The sequence below is a fragment of the Sinocyclocheilus grahami genome, unplaced genomic scaffold (genome assembly GCF_001515645.1).
Source record: "Sinocyclocheilus grahami isolate Dianchi unplaced genomic scaffold, SAMN03320097.WGS_v1.1 scaffold585.1, whole genome shotgun sequence".
Classification (NCBI taxonomy): Eukaryota; Metazoa; Chordata; class Actinopteri; order Cypriniformes; family Cyprinidae; genus Sinocyclocheilus; species Sinocyclocheilus grahami.
In genome coordinates, this window is record NW_015505764.1 from 628,098 (window position 1) to 643,584 (window position 15,487).

The 15,487-nt window shown below is 36.0% G+C and overlaps 2 protein-coding genes across 2 annotated transcripts in view; one reads left to right on the top strand and one right to left on the bottom strand.

The window, feature by feature from the left end:
- Nucleotides 1–667: 667 nt before the first annotated feature.
- dpys (dihydropyrimidinase) lies at nt 668–9,360 on the top strand. Its single transcript, XM_016240221.1, has 7 exons — nt 668–861; nt 1,071–1,269; nt 5,195–5,351; nt 5,500–5,641; nt 6,020–6,162; nt 8,801–9,008; nt 9,122–9,360. Exons 1-7 carry the CDS (start codon nt 691–693, stop codon nt 9,188–9,190), a joined length of 1,089 nt encoding a protein of 362 aa, XP_016095707.1. The 5' UTR covers nt 668–690; the 3' UTR covers nt 9,191–9,360.
- Nucleotides 9,361–10,444: 1,084 nt separating this feature from the next.
- Nucleotides 10,445–15,487, bottom strand: part of LOC107556953 (dendritic cell-specific transmembrane protein-like) — a 12,692-nt gene continuing 7,649 nt past the window's right edge. The window contains exons 2-4 of the mRNA XM_016240222.1: nt 13,278–14,351; nt 10,986–11,295; nt 10,445–10,476 (exon numbers count right to left, since the gene is read on the bottom strand). Of these exons, the coding sequence (XP_016095708.1) occupies nt 10,445–10,476; nt 10,986–11,295; nt 13,278–14,351 (1,416 nt within the window). The remainder of the gene's footprint in view (nt 10,477–10,985; nt 11,296–13,277; nt 14,352–15,487) is intronic.

Consider the following 15,487-nt stretch of genomic DNA (forward strand, 5'->3'; position numbering starts at 1 on the left):
CCATCTACAAAGACAACTAAGAAACTACATGAAGATTAAAAAAAAACTTTAACTTCTTTTTCATAATCATGAAATGCTTACTGTTGAATATGGTGACATATATACACTGAAGAGGACATTTTGTTAGATTTTTTTTTGCATTGTTCAGAAGAATTATATTTGTATTTGCACTGGTAACATCTCAGTGCAAGCACTGAAAGATAAAGGCGATGTTATATAAAATATATAAAATGCATTCATTTAATGTATCAGTTTTTAAATGTAATTACAATCAAATAAAATAACAAAATAACATACTATTAAAGTTCATAAGTTTTGTTAATAAATTATATATATATATATATATATGTATTTTGGTGCAGATATTGTTATATATGGCCAAAAAGTAAGATGAAATATTGATAGCTTGTAATGTGAATCAACGGGATCTTTATAACAGTACAGCAGACTATACTGACATAAAATGCATATAAATATCACTCTATATCTGATAATATGTCTTAGTAAGCTGATGTTTAATGCTTAGTTTTATGATTAAAGCTCTGTAGTTTATTTTTGGGAGGCAAAACATATAATGTAATGTAATGCAATACAATGGTGATTGATAAAACAAATGATGTATGGATAATTAAGTAATTTGTAACAACGTGAATGTCGATGTTCCATTGCTTTACTTTGCTACATAATACCATGTGTCCACAGGCCGCAGTCGCAGGAGGCACGACCATGATCCTGGACTTTGTCATCCCACAGAAGGGGTGTTCACTCTTAGAAGCCTATGAGCGGTGGAGAACAACGGCTGACCCCAAAGTCTGCTGCGATTACTCCCTTCATATGGCAGTAACCTGGTGGGATGACACTGTATGGCTGCTACCATATATTTAGAAATAAATAAAATATATTTTAATGATGAAAGTTGCACTAAAGGTCATTTTTTTAAAACATGAACTTACAAACTGTTTCATTCTACTTACGTGTGGTCCTCCCTCATGGTGGGATCACATGGGATTTTCATCTGACTATAAATGTAATGATATATCATTAACACTGACATCTGGGACTTTCTCTAGGTCAAGAAGGAAATGGAGACTCTTGTTCATGAAAAAGGTGTCAACTCTTTTAAGATGTTCATGGCATACAAAGACGTCTTCATGCTGCGTGACCATGAGCTCTATGCCGTATTTGCCCAGTGTAAAGAGACTGGAGCAATAGCTCAAGTCCATGCAGAGAATGGAGACCTTATTGCAGAGGTGAGAAGTATTCTGAGTTTATATTTATGACTTAAAATTACAATTCTGCTTCCTGTTTGCAACCATTCAAATTCAAGAATCTACCATGGAACTATGTTCTAAATGACACACAACCTTAAAAGGTACCCTAAAACACTAAACTTGATGCCAGATATGATGGGAGAATGGTTCATGGAAGGAGAAAAGCTATTTTTCTAAGCAGATTCCTATACTGTAAAAAAGGACCGTGAAGTTAACGGTAAAAGACTGTAAAAATGCTTCAGTAAAAACCTGTTAAATGGTTAACGGTAAATTCCCCTACTATATAAGGTGAAAACTGTATTGTAAATTACATGTAATTTTACAAAAGTATACCATTTTTGGAAGTGGAAAAGACATAATTGTAAATTGACATTCCCAGAATTCCCTTTTTGTTGAAATAATTATGTTTCTTCTTAGTTTTTTCTTATCAGTTTTGTATTTTAGGGTTGTATGTTACACCTAATGTTGTTAAATTATTGTTTATCGCATTATTTCAGTTTCATGTGTGTTACCATGATGGTGTTAAGTGTTTGTGTGAATGACACTGTGCACCTTCTATATATGTTATTATTTAAAAGCTGCTTGTGATGGGCTTTGGTTCATCATGTGACTTTCTCATCACCACCTCCTTTTTGTGGTTATCAGTGTATTACAAAGGTACAAAACAGATTTCAGTACTTCAATAGGTTGGTATATTAACATTATTTCAGTTAAAAAATTATGAAATTACGGTATTTAACTGTACATTTAAGTTAAAACCGTAAAACCTGAAATGTTGCTACCGTATTTTTTATGGTAAAAATTCTGGCAACCACAGCTGCCGGTTTTTTACCGTAAATTATACGGAATTTCTTTTACAGTGTAAGAGTGGCCCTTAGTTACAGTATCATCTTTACTATTCGTTCTTAAAAATAAAGGTTCTAAAAGGGTTTTCACAGTGATGCCATAGAACCACCGTTTTCCCCAAAGAAGATTTCAGTGAAAAGTTCTTAACACAGCAATGCCATAGAACCACCATTTTCCCCAAAGAACATTTCAGTGAAAAGTTCTTAGAAGAACCTTTTTTCTTACAGTGAAGAACATTTAAAAAAATCTAAAGAGCCTTTTTACACTATAAAGAAAGTTTTTGGGATGGAAAGGTTCCATGGATGTTAAATGTTCTTCATGTAACCATAGATACCAATAAAAACATTATTTTCAAGAGTGTTGATTCTGTTTCTAATACAGAGGTTAGAAACTCTGTGCGTCAGCGTGGGTCTGTAAAGGGATTTTTCCCCAAAGCTCTCTGTTCTTTCACCCCTGAGTTAAACTTCACCATGATTTAAGAAGAGTAAACCAGTGTGCAGGTGTTTCTTGTAAATCATTCTTTAAATGCAAGGCTGATCAAGCCGTAAACAAACAGGTCATGGTACACAAGAACTGGCCTGTGCTTTTAAACTGTCCATGTGAAGTAACATTTTTTACAAATTATATCTGGTCAAAATGTCAAGGGCATATTCTGCAAAGAACTGTTATAAATGTAATGTTTAATGTGATTTTGTTATAAACCTAATAACCAGCTATTTTTTTATCACATAAATACTGACCACATTTATTTTTAGACAGTCTATTGCCCAATATGTGGCAAACAGCAGTAGAAAGAACCAGATGTGTCATGTTAGTCTTAGAGTGGTCAGAGTTCAATGGAACAGTTTATGATATGCCACTAAAAGTACATATTTAGGCAGTTTATATTGTATGTTAACATTTACTGAAATACATGTTGAAATCCTGGTATTCTTAGAATGAAATCACATGACAATTACAAACATGTGAAATATGACTCCACTGGAGGGCAGCACATGCATAAATGAGTTAATGAAGCTGTATTTAAGGCTGGCTATGTTTTTCACTAGTTTCAGAAAGACTATGGCATAAATCATGTACAGGGAGAGGAGGTGTAACAAATCGGTCAGTTAGCGCCTCAGGTAGGATAGAACGCGTCAAGACCATACTTAACAAAGATTAAAACTCATATGTGACCCTGGACCACAAAACCAGTCTTAAGTCGCTGGGGTATATTTGTAGCAATATCCAAAAAAACATTGTATGGGTCAAAATGATTGATTTTTGAATGAAATCACATGACAATTACAAACATGTGAAATATGACTCCACTGGAGGGCAGCACATGCATAAATGAGTTAATGAAGCTGTATTTAAGGCTGGCTATGTTTTTCACTAGTTTCAGAAAGACTATGGCATAAATCATGTACAGGGAGAGGAGGTGTAACAAATCGGTCAGTTAGAGCCTCAGGTAGGATAGAACGCGTCAAGACCATACTTAACAAAGATTAAAACTCATATGTGACCCTGGTCCACAAAACCAGTCTTAAGTCGCTGGGGTATATTTGTAGCAATATCCAAAAAAACATTGTATGGGTCAAAATGATTGATTTTTTTTCATGCCAAAAATCATCAGGATATTAAGTAAAGATCATGTTCCATGAAGATATTTTGTAAATTTCCTACTGTAAATATATTAAAACTGAATTTTTGATTAGTAATGTGCATTGCTAAGAACTTCATTTGGACGACTTTAAAGGTGATTTTCTCAATATTTAGATTTTTTTTGCACCCTCAAATTCCAGATTTTCAAATAGTTGTATCTCGACCAAATATTGTCCTATCATAACAAACCATACATCAATGGAAAGCTTATTTATTCGGCTTTCAGATGATGTATAACTCTCAATTTCGAGAAAATGTACCCTTATGACTGGTTTTGTGGTTCAGGGTCACATATTGACTCTAAAGAGATACTGCAGGTTCAGGTTTGTGACCAGTAGTTTCTCAAAAGAAACTAAATAATCCAAAACCCAAAAGTACAAAGGAATACTTGTTCCTCTCTCTTTCTTTTAAAGAAAATAAACCTTAAATTAAATTCTTAAAGACACAAACCATAGTCTCTCAGTAGCCACGCTCATACTTTCAGCATTATTTGACACGGAGTCTATCCATCCTCTTTCCCCTTCTGTAGAAACTAAAGTTATTTTTAAGACTCTTAGTAAACTGTAACTCCTGCCATCACTAATTATCCAAAAATGCTAATTAATTAACCTATTAAATTGGTATTTACATTCCAAACAGCATCAGAAGAGGGTGACAGAGAGAGAGAGAGAGAGAGAGAGAGAGAGAGAGAGAGAGAGAGAGAGAGGCCCAAAAAATGAAGCCAAAATCCTATTGACTTAGGGTAAAAACGGAAACATTTTCCCTTGGTGTTTTTCGTGTACAAACAACGACATTGTCAAAATGATCCCTGTTCACACAGATCGCGAAAACGACTTAAAATGCTGTATTTTGGACATCAGGCCAGTAGTTGGCGATATCACTTTGTAAAGAAACACTATGCGAACATGTAATAGACCTGGGCATGACATCACTATTTTCACAAATTTCAGTATTTTTAGTTTACAAGATCCACCAGAGTCAAAATTACATTTTTAATATATGTTCCTGGTCTTATTGTGAACTATTTATTGTTGCACGCTATATTCCAAATAAAAATACTGATTGCTTCCCCTTTAAAACAACTTACCTGAACTATTGTTCAAAAGTTTGAGGTCTGTAAGATTTTTTCAGTGTTTTTGAAATAAGTTTTTATGCTCATCAAGGCTACTTGATGAAAATACAGTAATATTTTTACTTTTTAAAAGAACTGTTTTCTATTTTAAAACATTTCAAAATGTAATTTATTCCTGTGATGGCAATGCTGAATATTCAGCATTCTTACTCTATTTTTATATGTCACATTGGTAAGATTGTTGATTTAAAATGGGGGGTAAATACTATTTATTATATTCAAGTTTGGATTTCTACATTTCTAAACCTGATTATCAAACACTCAGTATTAATCCTTTATCACACTGACTGTTTCTCGTCAGGTCGAGTGGTGTTTGGAGAGCCCATTGCGGCTGGACTGGGCACAGATGGCACTCACTATTGGCATAAGGATTGGGCTCATGCTGCTAGTTTTGTCATGGGCCCACCTTTGAGACCAGACCCCAGTACCCCTGGATATCTGATGGACCTGCTGGCCAAGTATGTGGGAACGTTCATGGTTTCATCATTTACTAACCTTTCCGTACAAACTCGCATGACTTTCTTTTCTTCTGTGTCCCAAGATGAAAAAATAAAAATTATTAAAAACTTCATGAATGATGAGATTAGAATGTGCATTATCTTACAGTGATGATCTAAGTGTAACAGGAACAGATAACTGCACATTCTCAGTGTGCCAGAAAGCCCTAGGGAAAGACGACTTCACCAAAATCCCAAACGGAGTCAATGGTGTTGAAGATAGGATGTCCGTAATATGGGAGAAGGGAGTGGTCAGTACTTCTGATAGAAATTATGAATTCATTCTCATTCATTCTCAGAATTATTTACTGAATTTACTCTATCCATCCATCCATCCATCTATCTATCTATCTCAATGTAATGCTGACCTTTAACTTTCTCATTCTTGGATGTGAGGTGCAGCGATCACAAAATAACTCACAATTTGTGGTTTTATTTTCCCCAGCACAGCGGAAAAATGGACGAAAACCGGTTTGTAGCTGTCACCAGTACTAACGCAGCAAAAATCTTCAACCTTTATCCTCGAAAAGGAAGAATTGCTAAAGGCTCTGATGCAGACCTGGTCATATGGCATTCTTGGATGTGAGGTGCAGCGATCACAAAATAACTCACAATTTTTTTTCCCCCAGCACAGCGGAAAAATGGACGAAAACCGGTTTGTAGCTGTCACCAGTACTAACGCAGCAAAAATCTTCAACCTTTATCCTCGAAAAGGAAGAATTGCTAAAGGCTCTGATGCAGACCTGGTCATATGGGACCCAAAGGCCACCAGGTAACTCACAGCAGCCTAGAAAACTACATGTGACCTAATTTACATGCTCTAATGAATAATGAGCAGACATTCCTAACAGCCAGACATTTAATATGATAAATTTTAATAGAGGGCTGCAGCTGTGACGACAAAACCCAGAAGACTAATTCACCATTTCTATTAAAAAATAAGGTCTGTGTCATGCTCTAATGAATAATGAGCAGACATTCCTAACAGCCAGACATTTAATATGATACATTTTAATAGAGGGCTGCAGCTGTGACGACAAAACCCAGAAGACTAATTCACCATTTCTATTAAAAAATAAGGTCTGTGGTAAACTTGGACGTTTTGTTGTACAATGTAAATTGCACACATATACATAGTTACTTATTACAAACATAGATTTTTAAAAATTGCTTCACAGTTTGCATTTTCAGTATGGGTGTATGTAATTTTCATTGTAGAGCAAAACATCCAAGTATTGTCAGTTTAGATTTACTGTAAGATTTACTGTAGATTTTACTTGTAAATTGAGAAACACATTATAAAAACCCATAGGAAAAACTTGAGGGCTCCTATGGCGATTTAGTCTTCCAGGTTTTGATGTCATAGCTGCAGAACTCTATTTACTAGTAAAAGAGTTCAGGAATACGTAAGGGTTTGGCATTTAAACAAACCACTAACCCTAAATATTGGGACATTGATATCTGAAACTCTACTGCTTTTTGAGGAAATGTGTACTTTTAATTTTCTTAGTCATCAGACTTTCAATTTTCACCTGGTGGATAATAAAACAGGAAAAATTGACCCATAAACTTTGATTGAAAGAAGCACTTGAGCCACAGAAAAAATATAATGGAGACTGGTTGTAGGCTGATTCAACGCAATGAAAGCAATGACCTAGCAACACCTTAGAAACCATCCAAACACCCACATAACAACTCCCTGGCAAGCACTTCAAATGCAAGCAGCACTCAGAAAATTTAAAAATCAAGTTAATTATTTGCATTTCTGTAACACATTTTTAAACACACCTTTAAATAATAAAAAAAAACATTCTGCATGATACTTAACATGAAATTGCCCAAATCAGTGCCTTAATGTTTCACAATAATGTGGCATAAAGTTTTGATTGTATAATTTCATGGGCTTCAGCTTTGACATATCTTCATTTCATGAGTGCTCGAGTTTATTTTTAATTGAATAAGTCAGCGATGTTGTTGAGCTTTGTACATCACTTTAATTGCTATGTTTTTGTTATTCAGCTGAAAGGAGCCAATCTACTTGACATATTTAAAAAATAAAATCTATATACCTCAGTTCTTGGAGGGTCTTTAGTCACATATTTGGACCTGACATAAATAGTAAACTAAATCTGTAAAGTTTGCTTTAAAACGCTTTGAAATGTATAAACGGCTGTAGGCTCAAATACCTGGGTTGAAGGTTATGCATGTTTTTGCATGAATGGGGTCATACAGGTTCTATATGTGCTGGAAGTACTGAGGTAGATGTTGCCATGACGAAGCATTAATACAGCGGATTGGCTGCAAAGACGTGACCATAAATGGAGAAACTGAAGCGTTCTTCCTGCTCAAAAGCGTCGTTTGTAAAGCGCACGCATGAGAGGAGAGGACGGAAACAGCAGAGAGCCGAGGGTCTTATGTAATTGGGCCTAGTTGCTTCTCCTTTTCCCCGTGAATCTAGGCTGGCTCCCTCTAGGCCAGGGGTGCCCAAACTCGGTCCTGGAGGGCCAGTGTCCTGAAGAGTTTAGCTCCAACCCCAATTAAACACACCTGAACCAACTAATCAAGCTCTTACTAGGCATTTGAAGCCAGGTGTGTTGAGGCAAGTTGGAGCTAAATTCTGCAGGAAACCGGCCCTCCAGGACCGAGTTTGGGCACCCCTGCTCTAGGCAAATAACCATGCGAGTTAAGCAGCGAGGAGCAATGTGCTGAAATGTAGCGCACAGCAGCGCTTTTCAAGCAGTACAACCTTTACCCTCGATTTTGGGACTGTAGCATTCATCATTTTGAAATGCTGGAATATTTATTGTCTTTCAAAGCATTATAATAGATGCAACAATAAATGGTAGCTCACAAGGTATGCCATTTTTATTCATAATAAATCAGTTAATGGAAACGTTGTACAGACAAGTTTTTTTTCACAGTGTGAAAATTAATATCCTTTGCACTGTATCAGTTGATGGAATCCACAACTTTAACTATCTTTCTAAATTAGCTTTTTAAGATGATAGCTGCAGTCATCTTAATGGGAAAATTCTTATTTTTGCTGGTTTGTCTCTGTGCTGGAGACAGATGGCCATGCAGAGCTCATTCTTTGAACTGTGCTGATACAGCAAAAGAATGGTTAAAAAAATAAGCTGAATATGGGAAACAGATTTGGTCTGAAAAACTTTAGTTTGCCATTTTACACACTTTAAATTGGCTCAAAGGTTCTTCTGCTGATTTATTAAAGTATTTGTTTTAATACATTAGGATATGCTGGGCAATAGCCTACAGTACTGCTATTAATTATATATGCACACACTGGTTTACATTATATATAAATGCCATTATAGATAAATGTAAGTCAGTAAGTCAACTTGCATATATTCATGTCTTTTGTTTTTATTTGTGTAATCTTATGTTGTTTTTAGGGTGATTTCAGCAAAGACGCACCACCAGGCTGTGGACTATAACATTTTTGAGGGAATGCTGTGTCATGGACTTCCAGTGGTCACGATCTCCAGGGGGAAGGTGGTTTATGAAAACGGGCAACTGTTCACAAACCCGGGCGCGGGACGATACATCCCACGGAAACCCTTCGCTGAATTTGTGTATAAGAGAATTAATCAGCGGGAAAAGGTCAGACAAGTTTGGGCTCTGCTGTAAGACTGCCCAACATACCCTAAAATTTGGAAGTGTGGTCATTCTTTGCAATATGAACTGTAATTAATGATTCTGTCTTTGTTTTTTAGGTTGGAAAGCCCAGTGCTGTGTGCAGAGAACCGTACACTGGAGAAATCATATCTGTAGCCCCAAAATAATCCTGAATCATGGTAGAAAAATGTTTTATAAGGATGTTTTATAAGATAGATTTGCAGTATACTATTAAAAACGAAGACCCCAGTTACAACCAAAAAAGGGCTTTACAGCCTAATGCCACAGAAGAAACTTTTCAAGCTTCACAAATAACTTTTTGGTGCTGCAAAGCACCCAGAAACCAATGCACTGCTCTGAAGAACCCATCAAACTGTTTTTATCCCCAATAAACTATATACTCAAGAACTCAAAAACTCTCTACAGTGGAAAAGATGGTGCTTCAAAGAACGACTGAAGGACCACTTAAGCATTAGTGATGAACAATGATCAGTTCTGAGATACTCCTGTAAATTGTGTTTTAAGTCACCCCCTAAAAATGTCATACAGTATTGTCAAATACACTTGTTGTTGTTGTTTTCTTTTAGCTACAAAATGTTTTAATACATTTTTTATATTCTATCATGATCAGACTCTGAGAAGAGATACTTTTTTTGAGAAAAGCTACTTTTATTCAGTTAAGATGCAATAAATTGACCAAAAGTGACACTAAAGACATTTATAATATTATAAAAGGTTTATATTTCAAGTGAATGCTATATACAATATATACATCAGATACAAATATATACAAGTAAATATGAACGGTTTACAACACTGATCATAAGAAATGTTTCTTTAAAATTCAGCTTTGCTATCAAAGGAATTAATTACATTAAAATAGAAAAAAGTTATTTTAAATTGTAATAATATTTCACAATAGTACTGTTTTTACTGTATTTGTGATCAAATAAATGGAGCCTTGGTGAGCATAAGATCTTTCAAAACCATTATAAACTCTTACCAACCCTAAACCTTTGAGCGGTTGTGTACATGTTTTGTATTCTATAGGATACAAGTTTAAAACGTATGCATATGCTCATTGCTCAATGACTTCCACCTCAATTGGAGTCTGTTAACCCCTGAAGAGTAAAATGAAAACTATGGCCCCGGTCACAAACAGAGAGTGATAACCACTAGGGCATCTTGGTCCATAAAGAACAAATTGATCACTAGGGCCCCATGGCCTATTTTCCACTTGCCCCTTATATGCTGATCACAAACAGGACACCTCCTTTCTACAGTGCAATGAAAAGGTACACTTTTTGATAAAAAAGGAGTGTGAATGTTGTGTTGTCAATGCACTCTATCAAACCTGCGATTATGGCTGGTGTGTTGCGAACTTCAAGTATATTTAAACAGCATCAAGGTTTGTCCTCTGCTTATGGAAGAGTAAGGGGCACCAAAAACCGGGCTGCAATAAAAACAAAAAATAAATTATTTTGTTTATACAATATACATTATAACAGTTAAGGCCAAAACATCCCCTGCAAGAACTTACTAAAGTTTGATTTCACACAAAGTACTTTTTTTTCAAATGTATCACAACACAATACATTTAAAAAAAAAAAAAAAAGTACTTTGTGTGGAATCAAACTTTAGTGAGTTCTTGCAGGGGATGTTTTGGCCTTAACTGTTGAATTAAATGCATTATTCTTACCTCACTGTTAATTTCAAATTAACAAATTGCATGAATAAAACTGAGTGAGGTTTATTCTTAAAGCAAGAAGAAATCCAACTATTTGAATACGGGGTAATAAATTTAAACTTAATTTATGATAATTTCTCCTAAAACAAGTCTTTATGTGTTGCACACTCAAGTAAATTTATTCTGTTTTAAGGATGTTTGAATATGTATATATATATATATATATATATATATATATACTAGAAAACCAACCTGTATGGTTAAGGTTGTCAGACCTCCTTCATGCTCTTCTGCTTTAGTTTTGCACCGCTTTCTTAAAATCTTTTCATGTAGATAGGCAGCTCTTTTCTCTGCAACATCTGAGAAAAACTGCTCCGATAGCAAAACCCTGAGCTGAACCATCTGTGATGACAGCAGAATTAAAACAAGCAGCAAGGCCAGGACCACAGTCAGAGGAACCAGAGACTGATAGAGCCACAGTTCCGGTTCAGGCAAACACTTCTTCTCAAACAGAGACACCGTGTAGGAAAAGTTTGCCTCTTTTACATTTTCATCAACAGGTAAACCCAGAAATAATGTGGCCTTCTTTAAAAACAAAAGAGAAATGGAAAGAAAATAATTACCTAGATGAAATTCAGACATCAATTATCCACCCTCATGCCAATATGGAATTGTATAATTTTTTTTCCTTCTGTGGAACACAAAAGATATTTTGCAGAACGTTGTGGTCCAAACAACATTGGGCCCCATTAACTTTCACTGTAAGAGTGAAAACTTTTCAAAGAAAGAAAGTCGTACATGTTTGGAATGACATGAAGGTGAGTAAATTAGGACAACATTTTCATTTTTGCATGAATTATCCCTTTAAACATGCAGAAATTAAGATGACAGCTGTGGCTATGTTCAAACTGGAGCAGAATACATTTATCTTTTCTTTAGTTCACACACAGTTCAGATTCAGTATGAATGAGAGTGAAACTGGATTCTATAACCAAAGTGACTGTATTAACCAAAACAAGTACAATATCTGTGGATACATTCATAAACAGCAAAATATGATTGTCATTATATGGATCGAGTTATAAATGGTTTGATTATAAAAGAGTGAAACAGGTTTCTTTAGGCCTTCCTACTGTACCTTGCTTTTATATATATATAAATACGAAAAATATATGTGTGGCTACGTTCACACAACAGAAAGATATGATGGTTATTGCTGGTTAAAGTGCTAAATAGTTTATGTTCGTTTTGACAGAAAGTGAAACCGGATTCTATAGCTAACTAAAGTGAACATTTACATTCACAGCAGCACAACTTAAATGGATAGTTCACCCAAAAATGAAAATGAGGTCATTAATTACTCACCCTCATGTCATTCTAAACCCGTAAGATCGTCGTTCCTCTTCGGAAGATCTGAGAGCTTTCTGACCCTCCATAGACAGCAAGGTAACTTCCACGTTCAAGGCCCAGAAAGGTAGTAAGAACATCATTAAAATGGTCCATGTGACGTCAGTGGTTCAACCGTAATTTTGCAAAACTACGAGAATACATTTTGAGCGCGAAGAAAACAAAAATAACTACTTTATTAAACAATTCTCCTCCCGGGAGTTACCATCTACCGCCATTATCGAGAGTAACACGACGCATGCGCTTGATGCTGCTGACGTAGAACACGCATGCGCTGTGCCTTTTTAAGGTTAAGGCTAGAAGGGATACAGCAAAAACTACTGGGTATGCGCACATCAATATAGCATAATTTTTCTCACACTGTACAACAAAAATGACTATTTTTGCATTATTTTAAGGGCTAGGTTTAGGGTTGGGGTAGGTGTAGACGTTCATAAAACACAATCTAATAGGTAGAAAATTCTATTTATTGTTAGCTTCCGGTTTTTGCTGTATCACTTCTAGCCACAACCCCTTTTTACGAGCAGAGGAAAGCACGTTCATGCGTTGTGGTACTCTCCATAATGGCTTATATAATTGTTGAATAAAGTCATTATTTTTGTTTTTTTGCACACAAAAAGTATTAACATAGCTTGTTAATATTACGGTTTAACCACTGATGTCACATGGACTATTTTAATGAAGCCCTTACTACCTTTCTGGGCCTTGACTGTGGTAGTTACCTTGCTGTCTATGGAGGAGAAAACGGCTCCAAAAAAACCCCTGAAAAACAAGAATTCAGCTTGATTATTTGTTTTTCATTCAGGGGTGGAAAAATGAACAAACAGCCTTAATTTTTCATTTCGACACATGGGTGGGAATGAAACGCCCCTTTCTGCTGATTGGTCAGCCGAACATTAAGCCGTCATCAGTTGTTCCTCCATTTCGCGCGGCAGAATCCGCTGCTGTAGTTGTACGGATTATTAACGCGTTTATTGCAACGACATTTAATCTTTTTCTCTTCAAACAACCAAACTAACGAACAGCTCGTCCCGGGGAAGAGCCTTTAGAGTGCTAAATACAGTTATTTTCATATTCAGTTTAGTTATAGAAAAATAAAAACATTAAAGGATAAACATATCAAATTCTCTGTAAAACAATACTGCAACTTCCTTGTTTACTTGAACTTTTATTCCCACAGGAACACGAAGTGGCTCCAGTTCCCCAAGCCGCCTGCTCAGAACTACAATAAGCCAGTAAACCAGGGCGTCTAGACTGATAAACACCAGCCAGGTGAGACAGTGAGTGAATATGGGAAGACTGAACTTCAGCATGGCTTTCCACCGCCGACCCGTCGGACGAATGGACGGAGTCACTATATAACGTTGCGATTCGCTTTTGGTGAGTGGAAGGATATACGGGTTTCCCTTTTCCCTTTGCCGCTCGTCAAAACAACGGAAAGTTTTGGTGATGTATATATTGTTGTACTTTTTGTCCACGTGGAATCTTCTCAGGTATAGAGCAGTGAGAAGTACAAGAAATAAAAGACCTAATGTTGGAGACAATAGATTTCCTATTGAAGACAAAGCGTTAGTCAGTGCTAACACATTTTGTGCGGTCTGGTTTAAAGCCTGTTCGGCCTCGGTGATGTGAATTTTGAAGTCCTCCGAGTCCACCTTTGCTTCTAGCGTAAAATCTGCATGGTAACTCACTATCTGAAAGTTTATAAAGTAATTTTTAAGTTGCTTTCCCACCCACTTTAGCATTTTAATATAATTCCCGAGGGGTTCTGTATTAATATCCAATAGCTTTTCCTCCAAGTTGCAGAGGAGGCCTTTTGCAAGCAGTCTCATGTTCCGTAACGTGTTCTGGATGTTAAAGAAAATCACCGAACTGGTTCCTAAAGTGAGAAGAAGTCTCTTCGCTTGTTTCATACCCATCGAGATCAAAACCACGGCTCCGAAACAGCGGATCCTTTCTGAGAAATACATCGCTGGTGTTAAGCTTATACAAAAAACACAAGTGAAGGGAAGCGAGACCTCCTGAACACATCTGAAGGAAAAGTGGAGGATGAGGAAGAAGAAGGTGCTCAGAATAAGGCTGGTACTAAAACAGGTCAACAGGAGGAGAAGTTTTTCCTTCCAGCTTTTTGTGGTGTTGGTCGTGTAGAGACCACATATTCTGGACCAGACCCGTCGTAGTCCTCCTGCCAGTTGATGCAGTTTAGCTCGAATCATCATCATCATCTCAATAACCTTAAAGAACAGAGATTTTGAAATGGTTAATGATTTCATCACTATAATGTCTGCATTATTTTCATCTACAGTGGCCGCAAAACATATTTAGACACTTCATCCACACCTAAAAATGTGATTATCATTTCATTAGATAACCCAATATAAAATCAAGTGAATTCTTTTGAAATATACAACAGCACAAACAGTGTGGCTTAAGATATATAATACCAATTTTATTATATATTATCATGTAATTAGAAATATATGTTGACTGAAGCAACAGTGAATCTGTTACAATACAATTTAGTCTATTTAATTTGATTTTGTGATGACTTAAAAATCCTATCTTCTGATTTGAATAGTCATGCAAGTATTTCACAGTTAAACAATTTTTTTTTACTTTTAAACATACCTTTTATTTGTCAGTAGTCTTGTCAGCTCGTGAGTGTGTTGTGACAGTCCAGCATTCATCTATTTACAGTAAAAGAGGAGGAAGCCGTTTTATCCCCCAGTGGTTTGCTTCCTTTTTTAGCCATTATCTCAGCACTTACTCATAACCACAGAACAGCGTGCACAAAAACCACCTCATGATTAATGTGTTTTCGGGGAGAAGCTGTTGTTTGTGGAAAGCTGTTTGCTTGCTTTCCAAGTACAGTGACATGCGAAAGTTTGGGAACCCCTTGCAGAATCTGTGAAAATGTGAATAATTTTAACAAAATAAGAGAGATCATGCAAAATGCATGTTATTTTTTATTTAGTACTGTCCTGAGTAAGATATTTTACATAAAAGATGTTTACATTTAGTCCACAAGACAAAAAAATAGCTGAAATTATTCAATTAACCCCATTCAAAAGTTTGGGAACCCTTGGTTCTTAATACTGTGTGTGGTTACCTGGATGATCTACCACTGTTTTTTGTTTTGTGATGGTTGTTCATGAGTCCCTTGTTTGTTCTGAACAGTTAAACTGAGCACTGTTCCTCAGAAAAATCCTCTGTGTCCTGCAGATTCTTCAGTTTTCCAGCATCTTTTGCATATCTGAACCCTTTCCAGCAGTTCAAACATTCACTGATGCTCCAGAAGGAAACACGATGCATTAAGAGCCGAAGTTGTCCCAATTTTTCTTATTTTGCTGAAATATAATTTTTTCCCATT

Bases quoted from the DNA above. Each gene is read 5' to 3' on its own strand.
- dpys (XM_016240221.1), top strand. From the start codon at position 691: ATGTGTCCACAGGCCGCAGTCGCAGGAGGCACGACCATGATCCTGGAC. The intron at 862-1,070 runs GTATGGCTGCTA...GACTTTCTCTAG, and splicing joins TAACCTGGTGGGATGACACT to GTCAAGAAGGAAATGGAGAC. The intron at 5,352-5,499 runs GTATGTGGGAAC...ATTATCTTACAG, and splicing joins CTGATGGACCTGCTGGCCAA to TGATGATCTAAGTGTAACAG.